The following is an 18,691-nucleotide window of genomic DNA, read 5'->3' on the forward strand; positions in this document are numbered from 1 at the left end:
CGGCTCAGCCGGCCCTGGAGGCGGGGACTCCTGTGCAGGCTGGGATTCCTCAGGTTCAGCCTCTGAATCAGATTCCACAGCACCCAACCTAGACTGAGTGTGGGGCCCACCATAGTTCCCAGAATTCTTGGCAGAAGCTTCCTGAGCCGATGCACTGATGTGAGAACAGTTTGTTGGAAGGGAGGAGAAGGTTCTCAGGGGCTACCAACTCTGATGGGTATGTTCTAGCTCTATGGTGAAAGACCATAGATATGCTTCTGAATACCAGCTGCTGGAAACCACAGGGAGGAAGAATGCTGTTGAGTGAAGCCTGCTTACAGGCTTCTCACAGGCATCTGATCGTCCACTCAGGTTGCCTCAGTGGCATGGAATGCCTTCCATCAGCTTTGGCTGGTGGCCCAGCTGCACCCCTATCTAGACAAAGCCTCACTACTGTTGTCTATGCTCTGGTAACCGCTAGGTTAGATTACTGTGACATGAAGGGCTGCCTCTAAATACAGGGGCCATTGGTTTGTTTTGGCTTTCTTTTTGTTTTTGTTATGTATTTTGTGTTTTTATCTTGTCTTCTTATGTTGTGAAGCATCCTGAGATCTAATCATCATCATCAATAATAAAAATAATGATATAATATACTGAGTCAGGTCAGCTGAGATAGCTCAGTCGGTAGAGCATAAGACTCTTAATCATAGGGTCGCAGGTCATTCCTCTGTGTAGCTCAGTATTTTCAGTATTGACTCAGTTGATTAGAGCGTGGTGCTGATAATGCCAAGGTTGCAGGTTTGATCCCCGTATGGGACAGCTGCATATTCTTGCCTTGTAGGGGGTTGGACTAGATGATCCTCAGTGTCCCTTCCAATACTAGGATTCTATTACAGTGGTACCTTGGGTTACATACGCTTCAGGTTACAGACTCCGCTAACCCAGAAATAGTGTTTCAGGTTAAGAACTTTGCTTCAGGATGAGAACAGAAATTGTGCTCTGGCGGCGCGGCAGCAGCAGGAGGCCCCATTAGCTAAAGTGGTCCTTCAGGTTAAGAACAGTTTCAGGTTAAGTACGGACCTCCGGAATGAATTAAGTACTTAACCTGAGGTACTACTGTACTCTATTCCATGGGTAGGCAAACTAAGGCCTGGGGGCCGGATCCTGCCCAATCACCTTCTAAATCCGGCCTGTGGGACGGTCTGGGAATCAGTGTGTTTTTACATGAGTAGAATGTGTCCTTTTATTTAAAATGCATCTCTGGGTTATTTGTGGGGCATAGGAATTTGTTCATTATTTTTTTTCAAAATATAGTCCAGTCCTCCACAAGGTCTGAGGGACAGTGAACCAGCCCCCTGCTGAAAAAGTTTGCTGACCCTTGCGGTCTATTCTGATTCTGCAAGGAGAGGCAGCAGCTCTCCAGGATTTTAGACAGGGCTCTTTCCCAGCTCTCCCTGGAGATGTAGGCAATTAAACCTGAGACTTACTCCCTGTAAAGCAGAGGAACAGTCTCTGCATAACCTGTGCTCTTGTCTATTGATATTAGGCTGATACCCATGCTATCTTATTTTATATGCCTGTGATTTATCCTCCCTCCACTTAGCCTAGCCAAATACATAATTTAGTCACCTATTGTCAGGGAACTGCCATCGGAGAGTCAGGTGGTGGAAGGGCTCAAGGAGGCTAGGAGAGCTTCGGATGCGGAGGAAGGAACCAGTAGGGGGAGAGGGAGAGTTCCTGCAGAAACTCAGTCGGAGGAATGATGTTTCCAGTGAGAACAGCGGGGAGGGCTCAGGACCTCCGCTGGGGACGCCCACTCCGCGGAGGAAACTGTCACGCAGAGAATCCAGAAGGAGAGTTTCCGTCAAGGAACTCTTATGTTGGCGTAAATTCCGGAAACGCCCACTGACGGATTCTGCCAGCGATTGAGGTAGCCACGCACCCATGGCTCCTCAGACTGGGAAAGTTTAGGAACTGATGGTAAAGCTTGGAGGACTTAAACGCTTATGCACGAGCAGCCCCCTTTTCCCATTACACCTATGTTCATTTTGAAAAGTGTATAGATTTTAATTTGTGGTTTAGTGGTAATTATTTTATGTAATTTTAAATAGTTTTGTGGATTTGGGCAGGGGTTTATCTACAAAGTGCAAGTAGATAAATAGGTACCGCTCCGGCGGGAAGGTAAACGGCATTTCCGTGTACTGCTCTGGTTCGTCAGAAGCGGCTCAGTCATGCTGGCCACATGACCTGGAAGCTGTACGCCGGCTCCATCGGCCAATAAAGTGAGATGAGTGCCACAACCCCAGAGTCAGTCACGACTGGACCTAATGGTCAGGGGTCCCTTTACCTTTACTTTACTTAACTACAATTTTATTACGCACATCATGACCTGCCCAAGCCCACTTTACAACTGAGAGGAGAGCGGGCCTGGATTTCTGACATGAAAAGCCAACCCCCTTGGAGCAATGGGAGTGTTGTATTCCACCATATTGCATTTTGCAGAGAAGTGATAATCATTAAACTTCCATCAGGAATCCTTAGCCTTGCAAATGCCAACTGGAAGACCCCCTCGAAGCGATGGTGAAGGAAGGGCTTCAAGAGATGTGGAATGAATGCTACTTCTTCTGGTTTTTGTTGAAATTTAATACGGTATAATGTGAAGCTTTCAACTAACGGCAGTTTCAGCCTATGGATCTTTGCGATGTGGCTGATCGATCACGGGCAATAGCAGCATATGCTGCTTTCAGGCTCGAGTTTCCGAAATGCCATGAGAAGCATCCTCAATTAGTAACCGAGGCCATTTAACACATCAGCTAAACTGCTAACTGGCACACATCAAGGCTCATTGTGTAGACAGAAGACCTACAAAGAAATCAGCACAATTCAGCATGTGGCAGGGAATGACGAAAAGGCAAAATAGTAAGGGTTTTAAAAATATATATGTGTAAGAAAATGTGCCTGTGGTCCTCTCTTTAAATGTCGAATCGGCGTGTTTGTTGTCTGTCTCGCTCTTGCTGGCTTTGCCTTGGAGAAATGAGAGGCATTTGGCCTTTTGTGAGTCTGTGTCAGAACTTGTATGTCCTGAGGAGAAAAGTAGCTGTTTTGAGAAACTATAAAGCAGCAATGAACAGACAAATGGTTGGAATGGCTGAGTTAAATTTTATGGAACAGATGTTATGTCCCAGAGCAGCCCCGGGCTTTGTCTGGTGTCAGCCCTTTGGTAAATGGGTTTTCATAATGAATTTAGCTGCTAATTCGCACATAAAAATCTATGTTAAAGTAATGCTAAGGGACTGTCTCTTAAACCTACAAAAGCCAGGCGGTTCAGGATGGATGGCTTCACCTGTCTCTGCAGGGCTCTTTCTTTCTGAAGGTAGGCCAAACACCTCATATATAGGGATGATTTTGGGGGGTATTATAGAATGCATCTTCACCTGTAACGGTAAGATGAGCGAGCGAGCTTAAAGTCATTTTTAACCCACGAAGCTTAAAGCAGTGTTTAAAGCTTCAGTCCACGCAATTGTAACGACTAGGGTGTCCTTTTTATTGTGCATTCCTGATCGGTGCACACAATGGTATTGGTACAGTTATACACAATCCTGCGTTCAGCATACCCCCTGCCAAATGTCCTTATTTTCCAGAGACAGTCCTGGAATTATGAACGCCATCCGGGCTTCTGATTTGATCCCAGAATGTACCTATTTTCTCTGCCGCCACCGAGCTCGGGGAGAAGGGTGAGCTGGCTCTTTGTCCTGAGCGGCTGTGGCTATGAGAGAGCATCCTATTGCCTTTCCATGGCTGCCATTGCTGGCATTCTCCATTGGGCAGCTCATAGTGGCTGCTGGAGAGGCGAGGAGGGGAAGAGGTTGTCACCCCTGAAAGCCAACCTCACATGATGCGCCGGCTCTGCAGGACAGGCAGAGGGCAAGGCTGCCCCCTGTGCAGAAAGAAAGGGGGAGTGGAGTACAAGGAGCCTTGGTTATTTTTTTAAAATGAAAAACATGCTTTGTGTGTCCATGTCTAAGCTTGCCCCTTTATAAAATTCATTTATTGGTGCATGTTTTTCTTTTAGTAAATCTACCAGAGAATGGAATGGAATAGGGATTAAGGGGTTTTCACAGGACAATGAAGGGTGTGTGTGCTTTGACTTCAGATCAAGCTTTGTTGGCAGTAAACAAAACAAACCTAAGCTGCTGGACACAATGGCAAGCCATGGTTTACTAAGTCACAGTTTAGTGAACCATAGTCTAGTATTATATGCAAACCAGGCAGGGCTGGATTTAGGTTTGATTAGGCCCTAAGCTACTGAAGGTAATGGGGCCCTTTATATGTCCAGCTGTCCTTTGCCAACAGCAAATTGTCACTGTTTTTTGTGTTGAATATCTGCTATATGGTAATTTATGGACCTACTAGGTATCTAAAGCCATTTGCACATGTTGTCATGCAACCAGTCCATGCAGAATGTAGGCACCCTATATATAGAAATGAGGAAACCAGTGATATTTTAGGGAGCAGGCTAGCAGGCGGGGCCCATTACTTACATCATAGGAGCCTGCACCACACAAAACACTGTTGCTGTATGTAGGTTTTATTTTATTTGTTTTTCATCTTATATTTTGGAAATGTACATCCAGTTTTTCCCCCCTTTAAAATTTGTTGGGGTCCCCAAGAGAGTGGGGCCCTAAGCTATAGCTTGTTGGCTTATACGTAAATCCAGCACTGGCTGTGACTTCAGCTCAAGCTTTGTTGGCAGTAAACAAACCAAATGTAAGCTGCTGGGCACAATGGCAAGCCATGGTTTACTAAGTCATAGTTTAGTAAACCATGATCTAGTATTATATGCAAACCAGGCCTACATCAACCCAAGTGAACGATATACTTAAAACCATGCTGAGAGTCAACATTCCTTTTTTGTGGAGTGGGTGATAAAGTAGTAGAAGGAATGTTTATACAAGATATGACATCCTAGCCTCTGGATGCAATCCAATGCTTTTATATTGCATCATTACTAAATTGTTAAAAACTCAGGTTGAAAAAGTGAGGACTGTTTAGCACAGGACATTATTTTTTTTAGCAGTGAAAGAGAGAACAACCAATTGCTCCTCCAACATAGAAATTATCTACATGCCAGTTTATTTCCATATAAATTTATTGTTACATATGCTAATAACAAACAAGGGAAAACAAACAAAAGAGAAATGCATTGTTAAACATACAGAAACGAGCAGATTGCCCGATCCTTGCTAAAATCCATCAGAAGGATGAAAGCACCATTTCACATCCAGTCTGGAAACGCACTTATTTATGAGAAACATTTTATTATTATTATTCTTTTGGCAGACAGAAGGAAGTACCCCTCCCAGGAAGTGCATTCTTTTCTAAACAACTCGTTAGTATTATTTTGCTAGCCAGTAAATGTCAAACAATCTTAACAAATGCTTTTTGGCACATTAAGGTTTTCATTAAACAAGGAAGGTATCTTACACGGTAGATTTATACCATCCAGCTCTGTCCCAGCCTTCAATAAATTATAACAAGGTAGCTAAAGCCAGACTTTGTGGCACTTAATATAGGGATTTAGGGGGAAATAACCTTTAAAAGGGAAAGCACAGGATGAACATTAGGGACATTTAATTTGCATAGCAATGATCCTAACCAGTCTCCCTTATTATGTATTTATGTCTAATTTATCATCTTCACTAAGTTTCTTTTTAAATACTTTATTGACATTCTCTCTGTGTGTGCATGTGCACACGTACAAGAGTTCATAAAAACAGAGGTTGTAGCAGTGCAGGTTTGTACAGTCTGTGTGGCTTAATTTGCAGGACTGCAGAGAATTTATGGGACCCTGGGCAATAATGAATGAGGTCCCCATTAATGTATGTCAGTGTGCTTTTCTCTCCCAGAGCTGATTAGGTGAACCTGTGGGGTTCCCAGCTTGTTTTTGTCACATTTTAAGAGGTTTGGGAACTCAGGGCATCACCAGGTCCTTATTTTGGCACATCCAAATGCACAAGGTGTTCCCAATAATCCCAGTCAATCGACACAGAAGCCTGGAGAGCCAGATCTATCCTTAGGAAGCTGATTTGGGGTGCCATGAAAGGTTGATGTTGATCTTACTGATCTGGGAGGGATCAAATGGTCTGACTCTCAATAAGGCAACTCCTTATGTTCCTATGCCAAAAATAACTTTGCTGGCCTTGAGTACTCTGGGGTGTATCTCATGCTAGTCTTACTCAGACAAGACCTGTTGAAATGAATGAACATGACTAATATAGGTCCATTCATTCCAGTAGGTCTGCCCTAAGTTAAGCTTAGCGGGATACAACCACCTTGGCTGTTATGCAGGACCAGCCACGAAAAGCTTGGCCTCACTCTGCACACAGGTACCGTATATTTTTTAAAGCGCCAAAAACCTCCAAAATCCTGAGCTATTGCTTCACTGAGTTCACCAACTTTTGCCACACTGTGCTTAAAAGAAAATTCTGGAAAATTCTGCTTAAGGTAAAGAGAATCAATGCCAGCTGCATTGTTCCTATGGCTTCAAAGGTGCATTAAAACAAGGGTTACCAACCTTTTTTGGACCAGTGGTCACATTTTGCATTTTGAGAGTATCCTGGGAGTGCCAGTCACAAAATGACTGCTATAGGGCAGCATGGCATAACACAAAATTAGACAAGAGAGCCACCCCTGTCAACTGTCATGGGAATTCAGCTATGTCCTACTAGTCCCAACTATGGAGCTAATTCAATATTGATTATACACACGCACCGATGCTGTCTAATAGCAACAGGGAGCATTTCTCACAACACTCACTTTCATTTCACAGAAGTCACTTAGAAGTTACCTGCACATTTTGCCTTATAACTTTCTTTCTAGATGGACTAGGGACTGACTTTTTAAAAAAGGCACCAGGGTGTCCTTTCGGGCACCAGGGTTGGCAACCTCTGCATTAAAAAAAAGTTTTTGGCCAAGTAGATTCTTACAAGTTGTGTGTGTCAATTTTTTTAATGAAACATTCATCACAAATTAGTTTGCTCCAGAACAGCTGACTTTTTTCTCCCAAACCCTGATGGCATACAATGAAGATATTCTGCACACCCAATTTTTAGCACATTAAGAGATGGGTGTGTGCACCCATGTTTGAAAGTCAGATTTTTTAGGACTGCTGCTAGATTGCCTCAGAGAAGATAGCTTGATTCTCGCCTTAGTCCTGGAGTGGCTACCTTTGTCCACCCCCCCCACCCCCACATCCCTTGCAGCAGGGCCAGTTGCAGGGGATGGTGGGAGTTGTAATTCAGATACATCTGCACAGCCACAAGTTCGTCACCCTTGCTGCCTTACCCCCCTTTGCAAGTTATCCTAGCCACACTTTTACTCCAGTTAAAACCCTCTTCCCCACAGAGTCAACAAAAGCTTGTAGCAGATTGAGACCCAACAGTTTTCCTCCATATTTCTTTTTTAAAAGCACAAATGTATAATTTAAATGACCCCTTCAAACTTATTGCTTCAAAGATCTGCCAATTTGGAAAGTGAACCCAAAGTTCTGCAGACATCATCATAAACAACCAGCATAATCCAACATAACATGAGGCAATTATTTAAGTGTGATTGCTTGGAGCTCTCAGGGCACAGCGCGGATCTCCTGCATTCTTTGCAAATAAGCAAATCATAACCACAATAAGTGCTAGCAGCAGAAAATGGTAACACTGCACATTGCAAAATTATCAACCTAACATGTCCTCCTATTCTACAAAAGTTTGTGAACCGTGTGATTTTAATAAAGGATTGCCAGCCATTCATAATTGTTATGGATTGCTTCTATTTATTTTTTTTAGAGCCAAGTCCATAATGTGTAGAAAGCTTGCTCATTTCTTTTGGGGAGGTGGCGGGGTGGGGAGAGAGAATAACAATAAATTTTGCATGAATGATGAATTCACCACTTTGATAGAGATGCCATGAATATCAACCCCTGAAGCAAAAATTGTGTACTCGCTGTTTCAGACAAGTGTCCATTGCACATCTGTTTTATGAAAAGCCAATTGTGCATGCAATGTGTAATAACGGTTCAGATCTGCCTTAATTTATATGGCTTTTGAATGCAGATGATGCACAATTAAGGAATTTATGAAATGTGACATGCAAGAATTATTCCAATCTGCACTACTTAGAGAACACAGTTGTACAACTACATATAATGAGAGGCATGCAACACAATGCAATGATTTAAATCAGATTTGCAAACACTGCGCACCCACTTTTGTGGATTAGGATCCCAGACTCGCAATGCCAACATGTTGAACGTCTGCAATATTCACCAAGAGAAAAGTGTCAGATTTTGCACAGCCTGCACTTTCAATGTGTCTCCTATCTATACAATGTAATTTATATCTCCATTGTCCTCCTATCACTAGAATCCAATGTGTCAGATGGAGAAATTTATCTCCTTATTTATTAACTGAAGCAATTAAAACTGTATGATTAGATATTTATAATATTATTTGGGGGGGAGGGGGGCAATACAATTCTTAATGTCCTCCAGTTTTTGCCCAAACTTGGTTGTGGCTTGAATTATCTGTAATTCGCAAGCAAAAAAGATTGCAATCCCACTTAAATATCCATGACATTTGTCTGACTTTTGTGCATTGGGTTAGAAACACTTTCAATAAGCTGTGCAGAATACTGCTAGTCAAAAACTATTTGAAACAATGGCACTTTTGCTTTCCACTTATCTATGCAGAATCTCCCGATCATTGTTTAGATGTAATATGAAAAGATAATTTAGCATCCTATGCATGAACCTGCATCCTTCTCTTTCTTCAGTATGGCCATGAGAAGGAGACCGGCTGTTTACAGCTAACAAGAGTTTGTTGCTTTGTCTAAACTCAGAACTGTGCTTAGTTTTATCCAAACAAGCCAGGATGAAAAACCACTTGTCCCAAAGTGACAAACTGCTGTTAACTTAAAATACAAATGGATGCTATAGCTACATTGAAGGAGAATGTGCAGAAGGGAGAGGATGAGCCTCAGGCTCATGCATGTAGCACTACACTATGGTTCAGTGTTACATCCTAACCCACCCACCCCACCTTTGTGATTGCAGAATCTGTCTGAGCACTTAGATCTAGAGCCGCAAACTGGCCCTCTCTGTATGCAGATACAGACCTATGTGAGCACATGTCATTCCCTGTAAAATGTGACACAGAATAAGCCTCTGTTACAAGACCACCCCCCTGACCACTGTACATTAGCACCATTCTACTTAATTCAATGGAGCTGTCAGCATAGGTCAAACCTGAGAATTTTACAACAAATGCTAAACCTTTTCACAACGGAAGGGAAAGCAGGAGCTATGTTCATAACCGGAAATATGTTTCTAAAATTCATGAGAAGATACATATGGCAGTGTAGAACATAAGTAACACTCAAAATAGCCAGTGACCTTGGTGGTTTTGATAGAATATGAAAGGGGCATGGTGGGATTGCTCTAATGGGTGACCTGCGTATTTAAGAAGAAATAATCTGGACATCACAGTTTGTGTTTCCATGTAACAAGCTGTAGATCCTTGGGATTAGATACCAGCGACTGCAGTACAAAATTCAGTAAGGTTGTATTCTCTTGTGCACAAAATGATACAACTAAGTTACAATAGAACAGAGTTAAAAACAATATACACTATTGAAATGTCCTAAATTGCTTTCTAATTATTATTATTTATCTAAATGCATACAAAAATATGTAGCAATCAAATAACAATTTTATTTTTATTTTTATTTTTTTAAAAACTGTCATTGCTGGTAACTCAAAGAGATACCTCCAGGAACGTTTTGACAGTAAACACTGTTGATGTTGGATTTGTTAAATAGACTTGGCATACAATTATCACCATCAAAATCCCATGTTTGAAGATCTGACGAAACACCGGCAAAGTTCTTTCTGTAGGTAAGCGGTTCAATATATCTATATCAGGTCAGCTTCAGACCTCAGTGTGTTCATTAAGCTTGCAGAAATTCTAAAATTGAAAGAAGGAGATTTCACCCTACAGCTAGAGCTTTCTAGAATGCATTAGCATGTAAGTCATTAACAATCCAGGCATTTAACAATGAAAATAGACCCAGGGCGAGAGACCTAGACTGTGAGTAACTGTATTGTATCAACATTTCCAGAAGCGCTACATGAGTCTACCACATTTGCAAAGATACCATGATGTGGTCCGTATACAAAATGTCATTAGTATGATATGTAATGTAAAAGAGAAGATCTGGACAGAACTGGAATTTGAGAAACCTGTGCAATACAGAATACCAGGCATCCCATTCTTGATTCATAACCAAACTATCCTAGTAATGATAACAAACCCATTTGCAAAAGCGGAATTAAAGATCTGGCAATCCTAGAGGTAGAAATTAACACCCCCTTATCACTATCGATTCCCTTCCATTGCATCACGATTCCCATCCTTTTACAAACCTGATAGAAAACTGATTGGTATGAAAGGAAAGGAAAAGGCTGGTACTGCTTGATTCACTTTTATGAAAATGACACTTCTCTCACAGCAGGGCAGATCATGGAAAGAATGGAGGGATGCTGGGTGAATTGGCTATCTGTGGATGATGCATTGTGTCTCAAATTCAACAGTTAAATCTCAAGCAAATTAGAACAATGACACCATTTGAACGAATGATTCTGAACATCCAAAAAAATGCTATCAATTTTATATAAAATATTCACTGATCTAGCCATTGGACTATTAACTTGGTTATTAAACAAAATTGGGAAATGGACCTAGCCATAGCAATTGAAGCAGCATATTGGAACAATCTGTGGACAACTAACCCTCTAAAATCAACATCAACCCACATCAGAGAAAATTATTTTAAGTTAATACATATGTGGCATTTAACACATGTAAGAGTCAGCTATATAGATAAAACATCCACTTTGGCACATGTGAGAAGCACATATCCTGCTGTTCTAGAAGGTTATTGTAGTATAACACAGGCACCAAAATTCACAAGACCGCCACTGCTAGTAATGCAAACCTGGCTTTTCATGGGAGTGTTATGTTGAAAGGTAATGACTTCTTAGCTTCGTGGAGAAGGACTCGTTTGTCTCACGGAATCCACGTCAAACACACTAGCACACACTAAACGTAGACTATGAGGAATTATGGGAATTGTAGTCCAACAACTTCTGGTGGGTAGTATGCTGGCCACCCGAGCATTAACGCTGACATTTGCCAGAGTTTATATTTGCCCAAGGATTCTGTGAACCGGCACTCTGTCTGCTCACTAGGCTAGGTCTCAAACCTTAGCTTGAGATCTGGAATCCCGGACAATAATGCAGCAGTTTGGATTGCAGGGGCTAATCTGGATGGAATGCTGAACCCAAGGACTTGAGGGCGTGTTGGCTACTTCCAGCACTAGGATAGAAAGAACCTGCTGCACCACTGTTTGGTCGTTCCTTTGATACTAAGGGAAGCTTCAGAAAATTCATTTTTCACCCAATGAGTCATGATCTCTAGGGCCACCAAGTGAGAGGAAGCCACTGCAAACAGGTGGTCTGGAACCAAGCCCAGTGTCAGCACTTGCATGGAGGAGCCAATGGGCTTGGAGAGTCCACCACAGCTGACATTGGCTTCCTTATACTTAATTTGTTTTTGCTTAAAATGCTTTTTTTTTTTTACAGAACTCTTAAAAGAAGTCCAAAAGCCATCTAGAGAAATTAAGATAGTGGTGATAGCTACAGCCATTTCCCCCAGCATTTGTTCTCGGCCCAGGGCTGTGTGATACCATCCAATGTTTCCTGCTCTTTGGTGCAACCTGGCAAGTTTGTGAATGGGGGGGGGCATCAGGGTGTTAATGAGGGGAGCATCTTGCCCAAGGCATCTTTAAACCTGGCCACCACACTCTGGGCAAAGCTGTGAGATGTTTGTTTACTGAAGCCAAGGTGAAGGAGGAACTCTGTGTGTGTGGAACCTACTTGCACACTTTAACTACAACAGCTGTGGGGGAAAAAATTCCCCCCAACACAACTTGCTTGTCCCATAAATATGTAAAAACTAAATCAAAGAGAGCGTAAGTTTCAAATAGCTAAAATACTGCATTTCCCCTGTTCGGCATTTTGCTCGACAAACACCGCCAGTTTTTAGTCAATCAGCCTAAAGCGATGTTGGAAGAAAAGGAGGAAGAAGACTTTTCTAATTGAATTAGCAGAATGTGCCTATTCACGGTAATAAGGGAGGGGAGGGTGAAGAAACAGAAAACAACAGCTTATTGACTAGTTTTAACTTTAATCTGTTTTGGAGGGGACTCTGTCTTAGACCCAAACAATGGAAAGCCAAAACTCCATGTGTTCCCTGAACATTTGGTTTAATAACAGTTACAGTGGCAAATCTTGCATGAGTTCACACTATAAGCAAGTCTGCGCCCTTTGAAACCAGAAATGTGGAAACAGAGTTTATATAATAACGTTGGTTCCAATTCAAATACCCCTGAGCTGTGTCGTATAATATCGCCTTAACAGAGGCTGCAAGGGTGAGGCTGGACTTAGACAGGTGTAGGCAGCCATGAATGAATGCAAGCAGGAATGGACAATCACACCACAGTAGATGACCCTCACTGCCGCTGTATATTGTTGCTTCCAACTACCTGCTGTTCCTGTTGTTGCACACACACGTGTGCATGCGCTGATTTTAAAATGAAATGGCTACTATATGTTAAACAGGGAGGTCAAGGGGCTGTTTAGCTTAGAAAAGAAAGGAACATAGGAAGCTGCCTTATACTAAATCAAACCACTGGCCCATGTAGCTCAGTATTGTCCACCCTGAGTGACAGCAGCTTTCCAGGATTTCAGGCAGGGTACATTTCAAGACCCATCTAGAGATGCCAGGAATTGAAAGTGGGACTTTCTGCATTCAAAGCAGATGCTCTACCACTGAGCTAAGTCCCTTATCTTTAGGGCTGAGGGGGCATGCTATAGGGTAGGAGTAGTCAACGTGGCACCCTCCTGGTGCTTGTGAACTATATCTCCCATCAGCCGCAATCAGTATTGTCAGAGATCATGGGAATTGTAGTCCAGAACCATATAGAGGGCCTCACTTTATAACCCTAGATCAGACTAAGAGTGCCATGGACAGAGTAAATAGGAAAAGCATGACTCACCTCTTTCAAGGCATAAGATCTCAGGTCAGCCAGTGAAATTAGCAGGTAAGAAAAACAAAAGGAAATACTTTATGACATAGCCCATAATTCACCTATGAACGTCATTGCTGCTGGTTACTGTGACTGGCTTTTTTTATATAAAAAAAGAGGCATAGAGGAATAATATCCACTGGGGTAGTGAACAGCAAGTGCCAGAAATGCAGAAATAAGTACCCCTCCTGACTGCTGGATGCTGAAGATGAAGAACAAGGTACAGAGATAACCATCTCACCCTGTTTGTGAATTTTCCACAGACATTTGATTGGCCACTTTGCAGAGGGAACTTGAGTGAGGTAGAAAATCATGATAGCTCTCTTATCTTCTTCTGTTCTCGTGCAGTGAGACTCACCTTGTTCAACTGAATGGCACCAACAGCTGATGACACCGATTCAAAGAAGACGGCATTCTCGGATTCCAGCTTTCCGCTGAGCTTCAACGCCTTTATCAAGGAAGCTGTAGTAAGACAGGAATGTGCGCACTTTAAAAGATAGGAACGACACCCGGGAAAGTTAATTTTTAAAATTTATGCTCACCAAAAACTGATACTTGCCTTTGCAATTTGCCAGTAAAACATCGATGTTTCTTTTTTTAGATTCCGTGTAGATCTAAAAGAATCCAAATATTTAAACTACCTTACTAAAGATGCTGAAGTATCACATTCAGATGAAACGATGCTCCCCCTCCTCCTTCTCTGCTTTAGATTTTGTCACCTGGTTGTTGTTGCTTTCATTATTTCATATAAATGAATTTAACACAATTTAGCAAGGCCTACTTTCGGCTCAGGAAAGATGTCACTCAGTAAGAAACAGGCAGGGTGAATACACCCCATATCTTTAAAGCATGTTTAAAGCACATTCCCCTCCAAATAAGTTGGGAATTGTGATTTATCCCTCACAGAGCGAATGGCAATGGCTGCCCTCTTCTAACCGGGAGAGGGAGGCTCCGCTGAGAAAGGGTCGTCCGCTGCGGCGAAGCGGAGACCCACTTTGAAAAACCACAGGCGGCAGAAGCCTGTGGTCTCGGGACCCGGCGGGCGCCAGGAGCGACCCCCAAAACGTTGAAGGAACCCCGTAAGGGGCTCCGGATCGCAGAGGGGGTAGCGGCGCTGTGGGTCATTTCGCGGTCAACGGAGCGAAGCCGCGCTGCTGTTGCCGGTGAGCGCTGACCTCTCTTCCTGAAACTGCTGATTCGGAAAACAACAACCCGTGAGTAAATAAGGACTTTACAAAATTTGGAGACTCAAAAACATTGAATTTGGCTGAAAGCGGAGTGACGAAAAACAGGAAGTCCGTCTTCCGCTGACACTGAACTTTAAAGTAAAGAGCTGGAGGAGTGGAGGCAAAGAGTGAACTTTTTACTTAACTGATCTGGGCACCCATGGAAATTACTTTTAAGCAGAATAAGAACTTTAAGTAATTGATTTTATGACTTTCACTTGGACTGTGTTACCTTTCTTCTATTTGGATTACAATTTAAGCAAGAAACCCAGGTGTTGGAACTGCCTGAGTAACTGAGCAGCCAGTCTGCAGGGTTGGATACTTTGAACTTAAACTTTGAAACAATCTGAGGGAGTTTGAACTGGCTACTTTGAAGCACCTTTTGGAATACCAGTAAGCACTGTTTGAAACATTGTGGCTTTTTAAATACTAACTCTGCTAAAATCTACTTTATTGAAGGTTCCTGGACATTAAATTAGATTTTACTAATTTTATTGGAATTGATCTCTTCCCTAAAGACATTTTAAGCTACCCCTAGAGGATTTGGGATTTACAGCAGTGACATTGTTTTACTTTCCTTTTCCCGGCCTCCTGTGTGACTGCCACCATCTGGGCCATTGTTTTCTCATGGGAACAACTCAGCTTGACCTTGACTTTTAGATAACTTTGGAATGAGTGGCGCTAGAAAAAAGGGACCAAGAACTAGACAAACAACTTTAACAACTTTAACCGCAGCCTCTCAGTCATGCAGATCATCTGTGCCTACTTTGCCTTCTGAGGAAGAAGCTGCTTCTCTGCCACGGGCAGGGGAGGGAGAAACTGAGGAATTACAACTGGAAGATATGGCCTCAGGAGCAACTGGCTCTATTTTGGAGAAAATTCTTGAAAAATTGGAATCTTTGGATAGAAAAGTCGACCAGCAAACAGCTAAAATCGATCAAAACACAGAATGTTTAAATAGATTAACTGGACAAGTTGCACAGAATGTACAAGCAATTGGAGAATTGAAGGAGACTGCAGGTGAAAACCGGAAATTGGCTGAGGATACCAGCCAAAGACTGGGAAATTTAGAAAAAGAGGTTAGACCACTCAGTAAACAAGTAGGTGAACATCAGACCTATCTTTCCATGATAGAACTGCGGAACAGGGAGACCAACTTAAGGATAAGGTCGGTACCAGAAGCGGAAGAAGGTAACCTAGCTGAGTTTTTGACTAAAGAATTTTCCAAGTTTTGGAACTTAGAGGAAAAAGATTTCAAAATCATATCAGCCTTCAGGCTTGGAAGACTTATAAAGAAAGAGAAGCCCAGAGATTGTTTAATAACACTGAGATCAAAGGAGGAAAGGGACAAGATTTTGGGCCTGCATTACGGAAAGTCACTGGATATTTCGGACAAAAGAATTGAAATTTACAAGGATATTCCTAAACAACTGCTGGACCTTAGATCTGACTATTTGGAACTAGTAAGACTGTTGAGGAGCAACTCAATCATTTTCAGGTGGGGTTTTCCTCAGGGATTATCTTTCACTTTTAGAGGGAAGAAGATTAAAATCAGATCACTGGAAGATAGAGACAAATTTCTGATCGCGTACGGAGAGGACCTTCAAAAAGGACTTGAACTACCCTCGGGGCCTGAACCACCAGGGGTACCTGCACCCTCGGACCCTGAAGACTCGGAGAATAAAGTACCACCCCAAGGAAAATAACCAGATTTATTCAGGATGTCTCTGCAACTTTTGAGCTGGAATATAAATGGCTGTAACATCCCGGAAAAAAGGAGGAAAATTTTTCATATATTAAAAAGGGAACAATTGGACATTATTTGTTTACAAGAAACACATGTGACTAGGCTCCACAGAAAAGTGTTAATAAACAAAAGACTTGGCCAGGAATTTATATCTTCAGACATAGTAAAGAAGAGAGGCGTGGTGATATATGCAAAAGAAAGCCTGTCACCCAAATTTTTATTTAAAGATGAACATGGAAGAATTCTGGCAATTGAAATACAACATCAAGGAGAGAAGATTCTGATATTAGGAATTTATGCACCAAATGAAGGGAAATCGGAATTTTACAAGAAGTTGCACGAGATCATGCTGGACTATCTGGACTATGATAACATCATTATGATGGGAGACATGAACGGGGTCGTATCAACCAACATGGATAAGTCACAAAGCCAAAATGTTACAAAAGACGGCAGACTACCTAAGACTTTCTTTGAACTGACAGACAATATGGACTGGATTGATATCTGGAGAACGAAGAACCCCTTGGGAAAAGAAGGAACATTTTTCTCTGAAGCCCAGCTGACTTGGACAAGAATCGACCAAATATGGATAACTAGAGGTCTGGCACCCAAGGTCAGAAAGGTGGAAATCTGCCCAAAGACATGCTCCGACCATAACGCACTGAAAATGGATATGACACTATTACCAACCGGCTCCTTTAGATGGAAGATGAATGACAATTTGTTTAGAGATCAGGAGATTATTAAGAAGGCCCAGAAAGCTTTGAAGGACTACTTTGAGATAAATATGAACACTACGGTGGAAATAAGAACCATTTGGGATGCAAGTAAAGCTGTGATGAGGGGGTTCTTGATACAACAGAATGCTGTAAAGAAAAGGATACAAAATGACAGAAAAGACAAGATTTTGGAGAAAATAAAAGAATTAGAGAAGAAGTTAAGATTAAATCCAAAGTCACAGCCGATTTTGAGAGAAATCAAACTCCATCAAGCACAATATTCCAAATTGATAAATCAGGAAATAGAGTGGAAGATTAAATTAATGAAACAAAAAACTTTTGAATCGGCAAATAAATGTGGGAAACTGCTAGCTTGGCAGTTAAAGAAGAGACAAAAATTAAATACAGTTACAAATCTGGAAATTGAAGGAAGAAATATTCAGAACCCCACGGAGATCAGAAAGTGCTTCCAGAAATACTTTAAAAAATTATATACTCAAGGGCCGCAGGACGAGGTTGAGATTAAACAATTTTTGGAGAAAAATGGACTTAAAAAATTGTCACAAGAAAACAGATCACTCCTGAACAGCAAAATAACATGTCAAGAGATTGAAAAAGCCATTCAGAATATGCAACTGGGCAAATCTCCAGGGCCAGACGGCCTGACCTCCAAGTACTATAAGACATTAAAAGACCATCTGATTCAACCAATGATGGAGGTCAGCAACGAAATCATGGAGGGGAAGAGGGCGCCGGAATCGTGGAAGGAAGCTTTCATCACATTGATACCAAAATCGGAAACTGAAAAGACACAACTCAAGAACTATCGTCCCATCTCCCTTTTAAATGTGGATTACAAAATATTTGCAGATGTTTTGGCAAGCAGATTTAAAAGAGTTTTAAATGAAGTAATCCATAAAGACCAGGCAGGCTTTCTCCCAGGCAGACACATGTTTGCTAATACAAGGAACATTATTGACATCTTGGAACTTTTGCAAACAGACATAAATACAAAAGCAGTGTTAATTTTTATAGATGCGGAGAAGGCCTTTGATAATATCTCTTGGAAATTTATGAAGGGAAATCTAAAAGAAATGGGAGTGGGACGGGGTTTTGAGAATGGGATTGATGCAATATATTCAGAACAAAAGGCTAAATTGATAGTTAACAATGTGGTTACAGAAGAGTTTAAAATTGAAAAAGGAACACGACAAGGCTGCCCGATTTCCCCTCTGCTATTTATATCGGTTCTGGAGGTGCTCTTGAATATGATCAGAGGGGACCGGTTGGTGGAAGGGATCCAGGTCGGAGCGAAACAATATAAACTTAAAGCTTTTGCAGATGACCTAGTTTTGACTTTGCAGGAGCCAGAATCTAGTACAAAAAGAGTATTGCAATTGATACAAGACTTTGGTCGGGTAGCGGGATTTAAATTAAATAAACAGAAAACCAAGGTGTTGGGGGAAAACCTGACAGATACAGAGTCAGAACGGTTTCAGAGAGAAACAGAACTAACTGTGGTTAAAAAAGTAAAGTACCTAGGGGTAAACATTACAGTAAAAAATCTGAGTCTGTTTAAGGACAACTATGAAAAATGTTGGTCTGAAATTAAGAGAGACTTGGACAGTTGGACAAAATTGAAGCTTTCTTTGTTAGGCCGAATTGCTGCTATTAAGATGAATGTATTGCCAAAAATGTTGTTTTTGTTCCAAACACTACAGATTGTGGACAAGACGGAGTGCTTCCGGAAGTGGCAGAGAGACATCTCTAAATTTGTCTGGCAGGGCAAAAAGCCCAGAATTAAGTTTAAGATATTAACTGAT

At 41.7% G+C, this 18,691-nt stretch overlaps 1 protein-coding gene across 5 annotated transcripts in view; it reads right to left on the reverse strand.

Moving 5' to 3' along the window:
• Positions 1-5,110: 5,110 nt before the first annotated feature.
• SLC26A7 (solute carrier family 26 member 7) overlaps positions 5,111-18,691 on the reverse strand; it is an 88,972-nt gene continuing 75,391 nt past the window's right edge. For all 5 annotated transcript variants that reach the window (XM_083747786.1, XM_083747783.1, XM_083747784.1 and 2 more), the window contains 3 exons: positions 13,733-13,787; positions 13,532-13,635; positions 5,111-9,992 (listed from right to left, as the gene is read on the reverse strand). In XM_083747786.1, coding sequence (XP_083603912.1) covers positions 9,957-9,992; positions 13,532-13,635; positions 13,733-13,787 — 195 coding nt within the window. In that variant the 3' untranslated portion in view covers positions 5,111-9,956. The remainder of the gene's footprint in view (positions 9,993-13,531; positions 13,636-13,732; positions 13,788-18,691) is intronic.

The sequence above is a fragment of the Podarcis gaigeae genome (genome assembly GCF_964106915.1).
Source record: "Podarcis gaigeae genome assembly, chromosome: 7".
In the NCBI taxonomy this organism is placed as follows: Eukaryota; Metazoa; Chordata; class Lepidosauria; order Squamata; family Lacertidae; genus Podarcis; species Podarcis gaigeae.